Source organism: Lithobates pipiens, unplaced genomic scaffold (genome assembly GCF_037356315.1).
Source record: "Lithobates pipiens isolate NorthernLeopardFrog02 unplaced genomic scaffold, aLitPip1_a1.2 Scaffold_19, whole genome shotgun sequence".
NCBI classification, from domain to species: Eukaryota; Metazoa; Chordata; class Amphibia; order Anura; family Ranidae; genus Lithobates; species Lithobates pipiens.
In genome coordinates this window covers 541,446,383-541,465,319 of record NW_027507764.1, presented here as the reverse complement: position 1 = coordinate 541,465,319, position 18,937 = coordinate 541,446,383, and the positions used below count along the sequence as shown (strand labels likewise).

Below are 18,937 nucleotides of genomic sequence, written 5' to 3'. Positions count from 1 at the left end.
TGATATCTCTATGATTAAGCTTTTTTGGAATGAAACATGTCAAAGTAAGGCTTGGTCTTGGCAAACCTTTTTGTGATCTTGTACTGAAAGAATAAAGCTTTGTGAAGACTGATGTCATTGAGGTACAGCCAGCTTGTTTGTTCATTCCAGGTATCTTCTGTACTTGTGGAAAATATTCTTAGCCTGAAAACTAACTATATCTATGGACTATGAAACTGCAATATATTACTTTTTTATTTTTGAGTTTAGATGCGCTTTAAAGGTCAGCGATATCACAAAATGATATGGTGTCAGAAAGGTTAGAAATATAAATGTTGTTGCTATAAGCCTCTAGAAGTAGATTAAAAAATTGCCTTTACGTCATGGTTGTCATGTTGTTTTCATTTTAGGAGGGTTCACAACTGCTACAAGTGTCGACAGTGCAGCTTCACAGCAGCCGACACTCAGTCCCTTTTGGATCACTTCAACTCTGCGCATTGCCAGGAGTCTGAGATCACTACATCCAATGGTGGAGAGGCCCATGGGATACCTACCATCAAGGAAGAGCCAAAAACTGAGATGAAGGTGTACAATCTTGTCACCCCTGATTCTAAAATGGGAGAAGCCATATATGACAGCACTGTGAAGAGGGAAAAGCCAGATGACAAGGACGTGCTCAGGGAGAAAGCTTGGTCTGATGGTTCAGTAGATGACCTTCGTAGCGTTGCCTGGAGAGGATCAGACATTCTAAGGAAAAGTCCATCCTATACTCAGATAGGGCTGGGCCTTTTGACCACGGTGTCTGTCAACCAAGAGCAGCAGAAATCTTCAAGAGATAGCCCAAATGTTGAAGCTGCACATCTAGCAAGACCTCTGTATGGCTTGTCTGTAGATGCCAAGGGATTTCAAGGTACAACACCTGGAGCTAGTGGAGAAAAATCAGGACCACTCACACCACAGTATTCAGCTACAGGGGATAGCAAGTCCAAGGATGAATCCCAGTCACTTCTTCGGGTAAGTTCATATTGTCATACTCATTTTAAGGGTTATCTACATCTTTTATACAACATTTTTGTCTAAATTTTGAACCGCAAACTTAATGCTAATGAGAAAAAAATGCTTTTATAGTAGGGGGAGTTAGAACCTTGTCAAGTTTTTTTATTGCTGTCTGTGTCTCCATCAGGGAGATTTATCTGTACTTCCTATCCTCAACATACACAGCATAAATATCACCAAAATGAGGAGAAAATCTTTCTTAGTTACCAGAAAAGGTGTTGCTGGTTGATTCTTCCCCTTTTCCCGTTCTGGTGATATAACGTTCATGATTCTCCCTTACTCATTTTCTTTTGCTAATAATGATCCCCACCACAAATCTGTTAGATTTCTCTCCAGTGAGTATACAGATGGCAATAAAAACCTGCCAGCGATTCTAACTGTTCTCACTCTATCCAAAAAAACATTTTTTGCCTGAACATACCCATTAAGCAAAAAACCATGATACTGTTAATTTTAAGTCTTGAATCACTCTATGCTGAATTGTGTAACAAGGAATTAATTAAATTGTGTATAAAAAAAAACCCTGCATTGTTAACTTTGTGTAGATCTGTTAACATTGGCCTGAGGTAGGTTCCAAGAAAACTTAGATTGCTCTCAAACCACCAGCCCAGTGATAGAGTTATTTCTTACAAATCAAATGATTCTAGAAAATTTGGCAAAAGAAAAAAGACAATCCTCTTGGATATCTGGGGTCATGATGGAGAAGCAAAGCTCCCTCATATCGGCACCTCTTACATTTCAGATTTGGACAAAAGTGAATCTTATTTGGCTCACTGGTACATATGGTGGCCATGGTTCCTGCACTGCTGGTACACCATTGGTTTTAAGGAGCTCACCTTTCAGAACGTGGGCTCGTTTTTTGATTTATATAACACTAGACTCATTGACAAGACTAGGTTATCAGTGTCTTTAAGCTGAACTCCATGCAGATATCTAAATATTAAGATAGAATACATTAATGGATATGTTTTATCTAAATGTATTCTCATTTGTTCCTCAGTCTAAATCTGGCAACAGACAGCTCGAATCTTGGACGGTTCGGCAGGAACCGGCCCAAATTTGAACAATGTATGTACCCAAGTTGATCAACTGGGGTAAAATCCAGCCTGCCGGATTTTACATGCAATTATTGCTAGTGGCTGTTATAGCCACTAGCAATAATAACCCAAGAGGGACAGCTTCTCACGCACCTCGGTCGGGAGAACATAATCGCTTGGCAGGAGAGATTGCCCTGTCAACACTGTCTATGTTGATGGGGGATCACATTTCTTTCCTGCGACCTATGGTTGCAGGAAAGATGTTTGCCCTGTCTATGGCCAGCCTAATCTCTGTCACACAGCACATCCAAAAGCATGACACCACTTTCTCTGCTTCATTTGGGAATTCAGTGGTCTCATCTACCTGCCTCCAGCCTGCTGATTGGACAGTATAAGAGCACTAGGAGACTGATTATGTCTTCCCTTTGCTTTCTTCTCCTTTCAGCTTGTTCACTGTCACCGCATTTACATGCATTGGCTGCCACTGTTGCTCCTTACTTTTCCAAGGCTGACTAAGCACTGCCATAAAGGGTAGCAAGGCTTGCAAGGGTCTGAGATCAAATTAAATTGAGTTACATACAATAAATTTAAAGCCCATCATCCGAAAACCTAAAAACTATTCCTTGCAGTGGGGCTGCACCCACACAACAAGGGTTAATTGCTTAGGCCTAGACTAGAGAACCTGTTATAATAGATTTACTTTCCCAATCTTCCTCTCCTCTGTGCTGCTAGACAGCATGTTCTCCTCCATGCTCCAGCAGTCTAAGGTCTTGTCATCATCAAGAGCTGATGTCTTGATGATGTCATGTTGGAACATGCGGAATTGGCTTCTGCTGGGGGTTCAGGTAAGTTGAAGTGCTTCTCTTCTTCCCTAGACTAAATGAACAGCTCCACGGCAAAGGGATCATTTTCAAATTTTCCAGAGTTGAACTTTAATGTTGCGTTAATAAATACTGAGCTGCATCAATTTGTGTCTTCTATATCTGTATGAAGTTCCACGTTAATGTCTTTATTTTCTATGGAAAATGATAAGATGTGATTTTTTAACATTATACTCACACAACATGTAAATTCTGTTATTATATGATTCACTTGGCAATATCAAATGCTCAGTGCATATATACTAAACTACAGCTTTGTCAACACAGAGATCAGTCAAATATTTGATAAGCTGAATCCACAGAATTCCATTAGTAGTTTGAAGTCTTTGGTCGACGTTGCTTACTGTGCTCTGTTCTTTGCTCTCTTTGTTAATGGAATGTCATAGAAGATACAGTTCAGTAAATCCGTTGTAGCATAGTATCAGCCATGGTTGAAATCATAGATGCGTGACTGAATTTGCTAGTATTCCAGACTATGGGTTGGTTTACAAAGATTTACTGCATGTGCTATGTGCTGTACCATGTGATATTGTCAGCATATTGTCTAAGAGATTACCTCACCTTATCAAAGCAAATCCCTCATGCAGTATTTGTTGCAGGATTTTACTACATCACTTCAACTCTCTTTACTATACAAAAGTCAGGCCACAAAAGGTAACTCTTCACCCAATAATTGATCATGCAGTCCTTGCTACAATTAATTGTACCAGAAATAAATTAAGCAATCAGAGCATGAAAAACTCGCAACTTTTCACATTTTAGTATTCAATATTACGTCTAACAAAGACTACACGCGTTATCGCCCCTTGCGATATCACTGGCTCCTGAACTGTGATATTTGGGAGGTTCCCTGAGGTGACTTATGAGAGCAGAGAATGGAGCTGTTTGAGGTAAAGGTAAAGTACAGAAATAAAGGATTGAAGGCCTCATTCACATTCACATGAGGCGTATTCATGCGTTCCCCATGGCACGTGATGTTTACCGCACACGGATAGGGATGGACAGTGCTCCGTGCATCTCCATATACAGTAGATATTAAATATTTTTTACAAAGTATTTATAGATTTATTTCTTACCACACAGCAAAAAATTAAAGCTAAAATGTGATAAAAAATGTATTATTAATAACACTAATCATAATAATAACTATAATATTATTTAACAGAAGATTTAGTCTTACCATAATGTAATTACATTTTTTACAGAAGCAAAATATGTTTAAAAGCTCAGTACAATCTAAAAGAAAAGCTGCACGCAGATGATATCTTCACAGGAAAACTTTAATCAGCTGACAAGCTTCAGTATATGTATAGAACAATTATGGCCTGGAGCACCAACCATAATCATGTGCCTTCAAATCTATACATACAATTTGCATTGCCCTGGGACTTTAAATTAAGCACATGACATCAAAGTAATCAATCAATAAATATAAAAAAAATTATAATAATAATAAAATCAATACGCATGTTTACAAATTTATTAGTCCAATTATAAACAGATCTGATAGAAACAAAATACATATATAATACTGAAGAGCTGAAAAGCAGCAGAAATACAATATCCATATAGATAGATTGCAAAAACATTCATTTATATTATAAATAAATTAGAATGTGGTGTTCAAGTGTATTACGCATAATTGTAACAGAGCTGCATACAAGAATACAACGCGTTTCGTGGAACAACATCCACTTCTTCAGGAGTAAATGCAGGGTGCATGTAAAACCGCTAACAATTGGATATGGTGGTGCTGAGGATTGGAGGCTCCTGGGGATGTCCATCCCAATATCCTGGGACTGTAATTCAGAGTGTCAACACTCTGGGTAATTGTGGCCACACTCTGAATTACAGCCCCAGGATATAGAACTACGAGAAATCTGGACTGGACTGCTGTGGGAATTATTTCACTATGTTGATTTGTATGTTTCATGAAGTGCCTTTGGTCCCCATGTGTTACGCTGCCACAGTTTCCATGATAGATGCCCCCCATGAGCCTCCAATCCTTAGCACCACCAGGTCCAATTTTTACACACCCCCTGCATTTACTCCCGAAGAAGTGGATGTCGTTGCACAAAACACGCTGTGTTCTTGGATGCAGCTCTGTTACAATCATTCGTTATACACTTGGACGTCACATATCAATTTATTTATAAAATAACTGATTTTTGCAGTCTATACATGTGAATATTGTATTTCTGCTACTCATCAGCATTTCAGCATTACATATATATATATATATATATATATATATATATATATATTTGCTATCAGATATGTTTATAATTGGACTAATACATTTGTAATCATGCATATTGATTTTTACTTTACTTTTGATGTCATGTGCTTCATTTAAAGTCCCAGGGGAATGCAAACTTGTATGTAAAGCTTCAGTATATGGTCACACCCCCAGGACCACCTATCTGACATGTTTCACCCTGGGGGGGGGGGGGGGGGTGTGGTAAAACTTTGCTCATGAAGACATCAGCTGTGTGCAGCTTTTCATTTATATTATACTGAGCCTTGTGTGGAGGAGTGACTGACTCCAAGACTGCACCTGATTCCAGCATATGAGGGCAGTACTCAGAGGGCTGGAGCTGTGTACTTTTCCTTCACTCTACAAAATATTTAAAGAGCTAACAAAAGCAAAAACCTTCTTCTTTTTTTACAAAATTCTGGTTTGCATGAATTATAATTTCTTTAAAAAAGACACACACACACGTATATATATATATATATATATATATATATATATATATTGTTATTAGAAAAACATTGTGAAAGAAATAGGGAAAAAAATAAATGAAAAAGCACATGCAATGGGACTCGAAACACAAAAAGACACAAAGAATTGGAGGGAAAAAATAGATTTCAGTGTGTATAGATTATTTAAATTTTTAGTGTTGTAGTCATCTATTTTTATTACTTTATTGACATCACTATATATATATATATATATATATATATATATATATATATATATATATATATTATGAAAGATTAATGTATATGCTATATATAGCATTTAATATACTAACTATATTTAACTGTATTGTATATTTTTTTAATAATGGTTGTTATCTCAACAGGATAGACTGTTTTTCCTTATTTATGTGGCTATTGTTAAATTTACTATAGTTTTTTTTTTTTCCTAAATAATTCTATATGATGTCAGATGCTAGTAAAAATAACTTTTTTTTTTGTTAAAATTTAAATTAATACACATTTCCAAAACCATGATATTGGCAAAAGAAAAACTTGATTAAACCTTTCTCTTTAAACATTCTGCTAATTTCAGGCTACTCATATGGAAAGAATTATTTTTGCAAATCTCAGTGTTCTCTTTTAATGCTGAGGAAAATAGACTGTCTCCTGAAAGTTTGAGATTGTAGGGGCAAGTAACATTATATTGTGTAATTCGTCTAGTGAGGGCCTGTGCATGTATTACTGTCACAGTACATTAGCCAAACCCTTTATTAAACCCAATGGGTGGATGTAACTGCATACATTTGTTATTTAACTTGTACCACATGGCATGGAAGGATGATTGCGTCAATGTAATATTCTCTATCGGGTTAATTCTCTTGGTTTAAAGGGGACTCTAAAACGTCAGCTAGTGCTTTCATAAACTCTGAACTTAAATTTTTTTTTTTACTTGAAATCAATGAGAATGCAACATACTGTAAACTCGTCAAAAAAGACAGATAATGGACATTGTGCCTCATTTGCAAATGTAAAAAAGAAGTAATATTTAAGGTGTTACCTGTTGTAAAATAAGCTGCATGGTGTTGGTAAGGCAGGATCCACATTCAAACTAGTGAAATTAAAGCATTACCGATTAACTAAAGGCCAAGATCAAAAATATTATATTTTTAATCTTATTTTATACATTTTCAGTAACGCAAAAGTCAACAATACACTGATGCTACAAAGGTGTGGCATTCATTTTTGAATCAAAAACATCCAAAAATGGAATTACAGTTTAACATTAGATACAAGAGATTTCAGTTTAGGGTACATGAACATAGACAAAATATATCATTGTAGTAGATTCTCCTATAAGACCCCAGACCCCGAGGTTGTATCCTATAAGAATGGGTGATTATTTTATTATTTAATTTTGTTTGGGAATATAGGATTATTTGTGATCTTATAGGTAGGGAATAGAGCCTATATTGAATATTGAATGTTATATTATAGTTGGGGGAATAGGGTTCAAAAAGGGTAGGCACTAAGGGAGGACAGAGTAAGGTGAAAAGGGAGTGAAAAAAAAGTCAAGGGGGGATGCTGCAGACCAAAAATATTACATATTGCTATTTACCAAGGCTTAGATGAGGTAGCTGCATTTGTTTTTTATTTATTTTTCAGGCTAAGAGCATTTTTGGCAACTACAGAAAATACCTGTTGATCTTGCCTGTGAGAAGAACAGACAACAAAAACAATGTTCTCTTTCCTGCGTGAGCTACTAATTGTTTTAGCCCCCCCATGTAATGGAGAGGAACAAAAACCGACATGTTTGAAGTCCATCCTGGGTGAAAACCTTGGCTCCCTCCTAAGATACAGCAGCGAAGTGAGTGTAGCCACCCAGGGACAAAAAAGTGCATAATCTGTAGGTTTATAAGGTGAAAATAAAGGGTAAGAAACCTGAAAAAAAAAAATGCAGCTCCCTTATTTAAGGACTAATCACTTTATTGTTTTATATCATATACAGTATTATTATTATTATACAGGATTTATATAGCGCCAACAGTTTGCACAGCTCTTTACAACATGGGGGCAGACAGTACAGTTAGAATATGGGAGGAATCAGAGGGCCCTGCTCATTAGAGCTTACAATCTAGGAGTATATCTATAGATCTATCTATAGATATTGATAGAGAGTATAGTATCTATATATATATTTTAATATACTGTATATTATTTGTCCAAGCTGGACGAATAGAACAATGTAAAAATGACCATACCTAAAAATCAGATTTAAGCTAAAATTGTGATATATTTGTAGTTTAGTTCTAACTGGTCCTTTCAGTGGGAAATAATACTACAGTGGCATCTCCTAATCTTTAGGAATTGTTGAAATTAAACACTTACATAACAACTGAATAAATTAAGCTGTCAGAGTCTTTGATATTCATCATAATTGTAGATCCCACGTAGCTCCGTGGATTTCCTAGGACATCCCTGCCCGAAGGAGTGCACTAATCCCCAGTTACGTTCATTCTGTATGCATGATGAAGTGGGTGTAGAAAGCCAAAACTATTATTTGGGTGTGTACTAGCAGACAGTAGTGATAAAGTGGGTCAAAATGACATCAAAACCTTAAGGAAAAGCATGAATCATATCACGAACAAAAGGAATGTTGAGGTAACCCTTTAAACCTCGAGGCTTGTTAGTAAACATATGCTAATTTAAGGGTTGCTAGGCTTTTCTTGGTTCTGAGTTGAAACAATATGTTCATTTAGAAAAAAGGATGTGCAATTATGTACAACAAAATGAGCAAGAGCAAAGGCTAAATCCTAATATTGATTACCTCCAATAGGATTGAATTAGAGATGAAAACAGAATATGTTGCCATGCATTAGCACTAAACTGCAACACATTTGCGTCAACATGTTGTCTCCATTGCCTCCATTAAGATTAAATGGCACCCAGTTTGACATACCTGACTGGCATTTCCTAATTTCCATCTATATTTTCTCGCAGCCCATTTAATTCCAAGACACCATTTGCTTAGGCCATACCACGGTAATGTTTGTATGGTGACTGAGGTGGCTGTTATATCCTCTTTTGAATCTCAGCTTAATTCTGTATATACACAAACCACACGTTTTAGACCAGGTGCCTCCATCATAAAATCCTCTCTCAAAACCCTCTGATACGTTGACTTTATACTGGTTGGCCTGCTTTTATTAATAATCCTATATGGGGTAATACCCTAATTCTGGAGTTCCCAGTGCTGGATTTTGGGCCTATTGGGGGTCTAAAGTTTCTTTCTGCACCAGTTATTCCATGAAGTTAAGATGAAGGATTTTGTTATGATACAGGAGGAGTATGTGGTACTTCCGAAATACTTTCTTTTTTCAACCTTCAACTGCTACATGCGGTAAATGCTCAATTTCAGCCTCTCACAGTTACACTCCAACAAACACAACTGGAAAAACTTCTATTATTCTCCGATAAGACCAAACAGATCTCCCATTATAATTCAGAACTTCTTAGTACGAAATATACTTTTCCCTCTCAAGCTAGGTCTAATTGTCATTAATGAAACTCCAATTATCAGAGGCAGATTGGGAAGATGTGGAGGAAATACATATGATCCCAGTTATATCATCCAAAGTGTTATACAACTTAAAGTGGTTGTTGAGCCACTATCTCATCTTTATATCATCCTGTAACCTACTGCCTGTGCTCTATGAAAAAAAAAATGATTTCTACCTGTTTTTACAGCATCTCCCAACGATCACGTGACTCCAGGCTCTCTGCACGGCTCTCTGTTCTCTCTTTCTGATAGCTCCAGGGGATGAAGCTGAGATTCTCCTGCTGACGTCAGCCGGGAAGGTGGGAAGGAGAGGAGGGGAGAGCCTGGAGTCAAGTGATTGCTAGGAGACAATGTTGAAACAGGTAGATTTTTTTTTTATAAAGCACAGGCACTAGGATACAGCTTTTTATCGGACCGAGGGATGATATAAAGATGAGATAGTTTTGAAGCAGCAGGGAGAGGATCAGAGCAGCACTAGTAAGAGTTGACAGGCAGAAAGGGGAGGAAGGAGGAGGACAGAGAGAGACAGAAGAGAGCTGCGGATGATGGAGGCACGTACTCTGATCATGGCGTCAGGGGTCAGCAGCCCTGATATATCATGGTCAGCGTACAGAGGGGAGGGTAAAAACTGGCAGGATCAGCCAGATATTTCAGGTGTTACAGGGGGCCAAATAACACAGCACAAGCACTGTGCTGTATAACATGCTCATGCTTTAACCACTTAAGCCCCGGGCTCATGCTTTAACCACTCAAGCCCCTTGCAGCCAAAGGACCAGGCCCCTTTTTGCGATTCGGCACTGCGTCACTTTAACTGACAATTGTGCGGTCATGCAATGTGGCTCCTAAACAAAATTGGCGTCCTTTTTTTCCCACAAATAGAACTTTCTTTTGGTGGTATTTGATCACCTCTGCGTTTTTATTTTTTGCGCTATAAATAAAATAAAGCAACATGTTATTAAAATATATTCTTAGGATAACTGCTAGAATGGAAGTGATAGTGCTTGCAGTTGTTTAAAGTGGACTTGAACTCAAAAAGTGAAGATTTGTTATGTTTTAGGAGACCTCTGTCTTTAATTCCTCCTGAAAAATATCAGTTGACTTCCCGGTATGCAAGGTTGCCTAGGTGCTCCTGTGCATACAACTTCATAGCTGTACATCTGCGATTGCGGTTTGATGATGTCAGCACTGTATTGCTCACAGGGAGACCACAGGCAATAATGGTGTCTAGTCCTATGCACTCTTCTATGCATCCAGAATTCCTTTGTTCTTTATTTTAGATTTTTAAATATAAACAAAAAAAAGTTACATAATAGGAGAAAAAGGAAAATACACTTGCTTTACAACTCTGCTTTTGCACACCTAGTCAAGATTGGCATCATGGGCCTTCTAGTGTCAAGAAAATCCAAGGATCTAAAATCTCAAAGAAACAAAAAGCAAACTTGTTTTTGTAAGTAGTAAACCTGGCTTTCAGAATTGTCAGAATTGATACTTCTCCAATCTTTTGTTGCCAAGGTCTAGCCATGAACTGCCAGTTTTAAAGACCTTTATACCATTGTAAAAAACAGGTTGCATAACTGAGCTTATTATTCATTGGGTAATTATCCAGTTTCCAGACACAACCTAACTAAAACTTTTTAAAAATGTGAATATTTTCTACGTCTTGCTTACCAGATGTGCTGGCATTCTTATACCGATTATGAAATGTATAGAAAATGTTTTATAAAAATAATGGGACTTGTTCAAAAGTTGGACCATCACATTGTTGTGCCTTCTAGTAGCATTCTTGGAACGGATCTACTGAAAGAATAACTCTTGAGAAAGAGCCTGATTAAGGATAAATAATTTAATAGAAAGTAATCTGTCACATCATATTTGCACAAATAATCTGCAAGGAGCATTGCCATTACCAGTTTATATATATATATATATATATATATATATAAAATGTTTACACAGTTGTTATCAAGTGGTTGTTGTTTTACGTTGTGTTGTTCGTCATTCCATGTGAAGTGTCTCCTTTCATATTTGCAGACTTTTGATTTTAAGCAGTTCTCATCAAACTTTGGAAGTGAAATGACATTTATAGGGTAGGAGTGGTATATATCGTTTCCCCATATACCTTTTATGTTTAAGCTGCCTTCTTTGAAGACCTTTTACTTGAGATGCACCATCAGCATAATGCATTTTTCACTTGTCTGAAGGAATACAATTATCCACATTAACGACTTAAAGCGACTTTATTAGGTGTGGCGTGCTATTTAGGTAGTGCCATTCAGAGGGAAAGTAAGTAAAGCTGAACTTAAAGCAGATGGATAAATACACAGTGAAGATGCTTATGAGGAACTGTTTCACTTGCCAAAGGATTTGTGTTTTTGCCTATCTTTTCCTGAGATTTACACAGCCCTTGGTTTGTTGATTTGATTTTCTTCTACAGCAGTTAAGCAATACAACTAGGTCAACTTCCCATTAACTTCCTATGAATGGACATAGGAGTAACAACATACTGCTCAGGCTATTTCTCTACTTTCTCTCCCTGTCAGTATGTTCCTTAGCATCTCATATGATGCTTGATTGGCTCAAGTATTGCCCCATCCTCACTCAGTCTAAACTCACGTACACACGGTCGGAGATTTCGACAACCAAATCGGTCGGATTTTGACCGTCGGATTTTGTCCGTCGGATCTTGTCCGAAACTGTTGCATACACACGGTCGGACTAAGTTGTCGAAAAATCCGATCTTTCAGAACGTGATGACGTCATTTCTAATTCAGGCTAGTAGCCAATAGCTTTGATGTAGGAATTTGATCTGAGCATGCGTGGCACTTGGATCTGTCTGCGAATCCTGCAGCCTCTTCAGAGTTGTGATGTAAGTATCCCAGGAAGCTGGCTAGTCAGGTACACATCATTCTGGCCTAGGCCAAGAATAGTGACAGGGTATGGGGCTAAAAATAAAAAATATAATTCTGCTTGGGGAAAGGGGAGCATTAAAGAGGAACTAATGCCCTTTGGGAGTCTAGTTCTGCTCTAATATCTTCCTGGAATTCAGCGCTATAGTAGCTCTTTCATGCTTGATGTATGGGAGCTGCCATTGCTGGCCCTCTTTTGAAAATGCTAGTTGTCCTCTCTGTCCAAAATGTACTGTACACCTGACTGTCATTGAAAGAATGTTTCTTTTCCTTAGTCCATGAAATGTAGAACTAGGCCTCCCATGTTGGGCCACCATCTTTTTTGTTGAAAAGTTGCTTGATCTCCTCAATCTCTTGGCCTTCGCATTACTCAAGACTAAATAAGACGTTGCAAAATAAAATTAATGTCTAAACCTGAAAAATCCAAACGTCAGTTTTCCTTTAATTTTGACCATAGAAATACTGCAATTTGAGCGTGGACAGCAAGGAAGACACAATTCTTATGTATCTAGGGCTCCATGAAATCTAAATTGCTTTGTGTAGCGAGTAGATATTTGCTTTTCTCAATGAGTAAGTAATGAATAAATCTCCATTTCTGTTCAAGACATTGCGAGCAGGAAAGCTTTAGTAGCGGCTACGCAATTTAGTAAGCATTTTATGTTGTGAAACTTTCCAGCTATTTTAAAACCGTGAAGACATTTCAGTTTGGAGGTAACCTAAAATAAAATAAATTCTCTCCAAAATAGAAGCTGGTCCTAAATTTAGTAAGTGATACCCTGTATTTTGCTAAATAGCACATTTAGTATTGTTTCATAGGCAAGCTACTCTTTTATTCTGAATATAAATGATCTAACTAATCCCATATGTTTCTTTTGAAATTTTATTTCAGGCTGTCGATTTGTAAAACAAGCACACAATGCCAGAATATGAGAATGTGTTAAACTTGTTGACCTTCCCTGCCAGTAATGTATTAAAATATACACAAGAAACGCAGGATGTCTTCACATTTGAACTTGCATTTGTAGATTAAGCAAGACAGTGATAGGATTTTAAAGCAGCTCGCTATTGCTTTGGGCATGGTAATAGAATCTATTGAAGAGCTTTATGTGTTGATGGTGTGTGCTGGGATTGGGTACCATGCTAAATTTCCTTCCCTTTTGCCATCCGACTCTAACTTGTGCTGGTTATATTGCTAGGAAATTCAACTTATTTTGGGATGTTTTGGAAAAACTAGAAATAACTTAATTTTTTAGATTCTTAACCGCTTCAGCCCTGGAAAATTTGACCCCCTTCCTGAGCAGAGCACTTGGTGCTGCGTCGCTTTGACAATTGCATGGTTGTGCGACACTGCACCCAAACAAAATTGACATCCTTTTTTTTCCACAAATAGAGATAGAGCTTTCTTTTGATGGTATTTGATCATCTCTGCGTTTTTTTTTGTGCTATAAAAAAAAATGGTGACAATTTTGAAAAAGAAAACAATATTTTTTTACTTTTTGCCATAATAAATATCCCCCAAAAATATATAAAAAAACACGCAATAAGCGTATATTGATTGGTTTACGCAAAAGTTATAGCGTCTACAAAATAGGGGATAGTTTTATGGCTTTTTTATTAATAATCATTTTTTTTTATTAGTAATGGTGGTGATCTGCAATTTGTATCGTGACTGCGACATTATGGCGGACACATCAGACACTTTTGACACTATTTTGGGACCATTATCATTTACACAGCGATCAGTGTTATAAAAAAAGCTTGTGGGCCAGATCTTGTTTTTAAGCATATTTCACCCAGGCAGTGCCATATGGAAAAATTTTGAGGCTAATTACACCAAAATCAGTAATTTCATGCAAAATTAATTCCTACAACTTGTGTTTGAAAACAAGCAAAGAAAAAAAGAAGCAGGTTTAAAGCCTACACAGGAAAAATGCTTCCAAACAAGTTTGGTTTGTGCATTTTTAATATTAGATCATAAACAGCTTTGATGGTATCAGAGCTAGCACAATAGTTCTTCATAAATACACAATATAGACATTCTAATGACAAATAATCTGATTGTTTTATGGAAACACTTAGGTATTATGGCTTTTTTTTTTCTCTTCGTTTTACAATGAGCCTTGGTTCTACTTGCAGAAACCGGTCGGCTTCATTTTAATCTGTTTGCCTTGGGATATCAATCAGCTTTCATGTAGATCCCAGCCAATTAAAAGAATAACAGACATTAAACACAAGGGATTTATTTAGCTGCACAACATTTTTTTTCTAAAGTTGGCTGTAATCCTTTTTTCGACAAACCTTAAGTTTAAGTAAACAATAACACTATCCTTGAGATATACTAAAAAAAGGAACTCATATATAGTTTTTAAGGTTTAAAAGTAAGTGTGATGTTACACGGGTGATCAGTTTGTTGGCGTCAACTTACTAGACCGCTTACCATGGAGTCACTGTACCAGGGAGATGTCACTCTTTTGCTGATCCTCTCACTTGGGTAATTCCTCCGCTATTGATGTGTCTTGTAATGATGTTCCATTTTCTAAGTGATCTAATCCCCAAACAGTTCATCTACTTCTTCATGATGTTGACTAAATTGTCCAGCATTATTTGACTATGCAGTATCAAAAAAAGCACTAATATCATATGACTTGAACCAATTCTTCCACAAAGAAAAAGAAAGAAGCTCATATGTGACCAATGAAAGCAAAGGCAATCTGAGGTTGGAAAAATGGGAGCTGCCATTGCTGGCTTGGTTTGTAAAGGTCTTGATCTCGGCCACAATTTTATAATGACTTGTTATACTTTGCTAGGTGCATGCTTATTCCACGTCAGGTAAATACTGGATATTGAAAGTGAGATAAGAATGATTAAAAAAGGGGGTGTAGAACGGCAATGCTGTGGAGAGTTGTTGTGCCACATCCAATATAGAAACTACAAAAAAGAGGAGAAACCCTGGTGGTGGACTTTAAAGGCACGTACGAGCATAGAGTAAAGTAAGAAAGATTTTATTTATTTATTAAATTGATATAAGATCATATGCAGTTAAAATAGTTCATACATATCACAAAACCATATACAGTACAATAGAGAAAACACCCATATAGGCTAGAGTTCGCTACAGAGTTGTTCACTCTACGCGTTTCGGAGCTAATATAGTCTCCTTCTTCAGGGGTGGAGATACAGCATAAGATATAATTCTGGTGAAGAATATAAATGACAAGGTATTAGAGCAGGAACAACATGGACCAAAAGTAATCGTATATTATTGTCACATTTAGTACTTACATAGCCAGATAGAGTATCATGTGAGTAAAGAACACTATTCAATAAAAACAGCAGACTGGATAAATGTAGAAGGTGGCTTCCCAGTATCCGAGGCTCCCATAAAAGGGAAATGGTGATGGATATGGTAGTAGGATATACAGTAAATTATGGTCTTATATTGTATTCCTCCTCCTTTTTGCTGCCTATGAATAGGCAGATCCCGCAGAGACCTCCCCTAGAGGAGCCCCTGTAAGAAGAAAAGGGGGGAATTTTTAACTGGGCGCAACCAAGGGAAACATTGGGGCGGGCAAAAAAATGACGGGTCCTAAAGATGAAAAAAAAGGGATAGGAAAGAAGAGCAAGAATGATAAAAAAGAAAAAAACTGGATTTCCTATTCTGTATTGAAATGTATTGGATTTGTACTTTCTCCCTTTATTCTGTAAAGCACTGAGCAGACTGTTGGCACTATATAAATCCTGAATAATAATCATTTCCATCCCCATCCTTTTATTTGGAAAATATTTAGAGCTATTATTGATAGAGGTTTTATTGATAGACGTATTTATTTAATTGGCTTGAATTTTGTGCCAGGTTTATGCTTGCATATTTTGTAATAATGAATACAGAGATTAAATTAGCAACCAGAAAAATCTCTCATTGGCTTTGTCTCTCTCCCAAAGCTGATCTTTAGGCAAACAGCTAAACACACAGAGAAAATAAATATATAGTAGGCAATACATTATCATTCTTTTTCAATCAACCAGCAGCTTTAAGGAAACATAAATGACCCTATTCCATCCACATGCCGGAGGTGGATGGGGGAATCACTCCCACTGAGCTTTTGTATTCTGACAGCAGGGAGACTTCCTTGCCATCAGAATACACTGATCAGTGCTACCAGGTATAGCTGGAGGTACTATTCTTTCAGGAAAAAGCTGACAGACTGGTTGTACAGAAGTTGATCAGTAAATTGACTTCTGCATAACCAGCCTGCCCATACATGAATCAAAATTCGGCCGGTCCCCGCTGACCTGGACAAATTTAGATTCATGTATATCCACCCTAAGGGAGCTGTTTTCCCATCACACCCCTACCCTGTGACTGGACAGTAAAGCCTTGTACACAGAAGCCAATTGTTTGGCAGCATTGGTCAGTTCAATAGAAACTGGCCAACATTTGGCCCTTATGTACTGCAGCTGGTCTGATAGAAGCTGGCCATTCGGCAGACTTTTTAGGTCATGCCACTTTCGTACACATGGGCCAAATGTTGGCTGGTTTCTGTTAAACCAGCCAATGCCGCCCGACATTCAGCCCGTGTGTACTAGGCTTAAAGCTTGATTCACCCGAAGATGACAGTGGTTGGCAGGGAGATCCGGGACACAACAACGCTGGATAGAAGATGATTATTGTTCCACTTTAATACATATTAATAGGATTATTTATGTCTTTGTACCCTTTATCTGTTGCTTCCAAAAACCATCTGAAGATGTTGGTGTAGATATGGAAGGAAGCACTAAATATGTGGTATGGTTCTTTGTGGTTGCTCAGCTAATAGAAGGATTCTGGAGAAATTGGTTCTTCAAGAGTGTGATGGCTATAATGCTGAATGAAAAGTGTGTTGAACACTTTGTTGAAAAATGTCTTAAAGAGGAAGTAAAGTCTTCCTCTTTAATTGTACCTACAGGTAAGCCTTATCTGTAGGAGCAATGTACATCTGTAACATGTACAATCTACATCTGTAACATTTCCTAAACTTACACCATTTTGGATATATCTACTATTTTCGCTGCCGGCGACATCATCAGTGCATGCACACTGAAGGAACGGCCCACTCTTGCCAATTCTTCAGGGCCCGTGCTGTGACCGGTGGCTCCAGTGCGCATGAGCTGGAGTGACGTCATCGCGGCTCTGGCCAGTCATAGCGTGGAGCTTGCGAAACCCGGAAGTAACTCCGGGAAAGATGTTGGCACTGTCAGCGATGTGTCGGCACTAATTCAGCGCATTGTTCTAAGGTAAGTATTTCATAATGAGCTTGTATGCAACGCATACAAGCTCATTATGCCTTTGTCTTTGCAGGGTTTCTTTTTGGAGGTTTACAACCTCTTTAATTCTAAGTATGGTGTATACATACAATGATTATACCTTACCTGGCTGATGCCCCTGGAAGTTGGAAATCACTGAAGTAGACACCGCTACTACAGTGACCTCCACTAGCCTCTGGGTCCTGTACTGAGCGGCCATGCTGATGCTTTGTGAATACAGGAGGTCGGCTGCTCGGCATGGGAACCTTTAAGAGAATGCTTTGCATCTTATGAATGAATGCAAAGTGTTCTCTTATTGGACAAGGTGAAGAGGTGGGAGGTGATGTCACGCTCTCAACTTATAGCTACAGGTCCAAAGGGAGGTCTAATTAAGAGTTGTGGGTTCTTGGTAATTAGGAATCGATGCATGGTAGAGACAGCCTTAATGTGAAATGCCAGCTAACTTTTATGATCAGCAGATAACAATGTTGTTTAGATAAACTCTTTGATAGGGATTTCACAAAATTGATTTTAAATGGAATAAAAGATATGAAAAGTTTTATAGAAGTAATTTAATGTTTTCAATTCTGTATCAGAGGCATCAATTTAAACCATGAAATACTGTTTGCATTTCACAGTTTTCAAGGTAAATTAATGCTTTTAGTTTCCTTAATAATAATTATTTGCCACAAACTGTGCGCTTAAATATGTGTATCAAATTATTCTGAACTACTTCAGAAAAGAAACAAAAAGTTTTTGTCAGCAGGAATAATGTGTATTTCACGCACTGGCACTTTGATTTCGATTTTTTTGATTTTGAAGATTAATTAAAAAAATAAAAAATGTAGAAATCTAGCAAAAAGTCAAAACAATTTTATGCATGATTGATTAGTAGGGGTTTAACTTAGTGGACATTTTTGTTTTTAAGAATATTAGCAAAAAGTGTTTATGTGGTTTATAATAATAATTAGACCTTTAATGTTACTCTTTTTTTCCTTCCTTGCTTACAGAAATGTAAAAGAAATAATAATAAAAAAAAAAATACAGTTATTTTTTGTCTTTCAGAATAATAATTAACTTGTTATATTTTTATATTTTTCATCCTCGCTGACATTTTGTGTTGTCTAGAGCACTCTGAAAGTGGTCCTGATTATAAAGCAAAAGCTCAAGTGTTAAGAGTAGCTTGATCCATGATTAGGGTGGGCAGAGTCATCACACTGCTAAATAAGGTACTCCATTTATTCCGTATTTCAGACGGTTTCGCGGCCGCCTTTGTCTTTGATAGATCATGCTCTCTTTCTCACATTAAGAGGTTTCCTTGGTGAAAAATGGCCTTGCTTAATTATATTGTGTGTGTGCTTCATAGTGATAACTCACCGAAATAGTGTTGCCAACAAGACATGGAACTTGTCAAAGCATTTTTTAAGGTGGAAAGAAATAACCTAATCTCTATTTATAACCTGCCCTTTCTGATTACCAAACAAAATGGATTCCCTGAGAACACTTTTACAAGCAGAAATCGCAATTGTGGCT

General features: G+C 37.3%; 1 protein-coding gene across 3 annotated transcripts in view; it reads left to right on the top strand.

Annotated features, from left to right (window-relative positions):
- Positions 1-18,937, top strand: part of TRPS1 (transcriptional repressor GATA binding 1) — a 399,923-nt gene that overhangs the window by 200,930 nt on the left and 180,056 nt on the right. For all 3 annotated transcript variants that reach the window (XM_077493239.1, XM_077493238.1, XM_077493240.1), the window contains one exon: positions 390-993. In XM_077493239.1, coding sequence (XP_077349365.1) covers positions 390-993 — 604 coding nt within the window. The remainder of the gene's footprint in view (positions 1-389; positions 994-18,937) is intronic.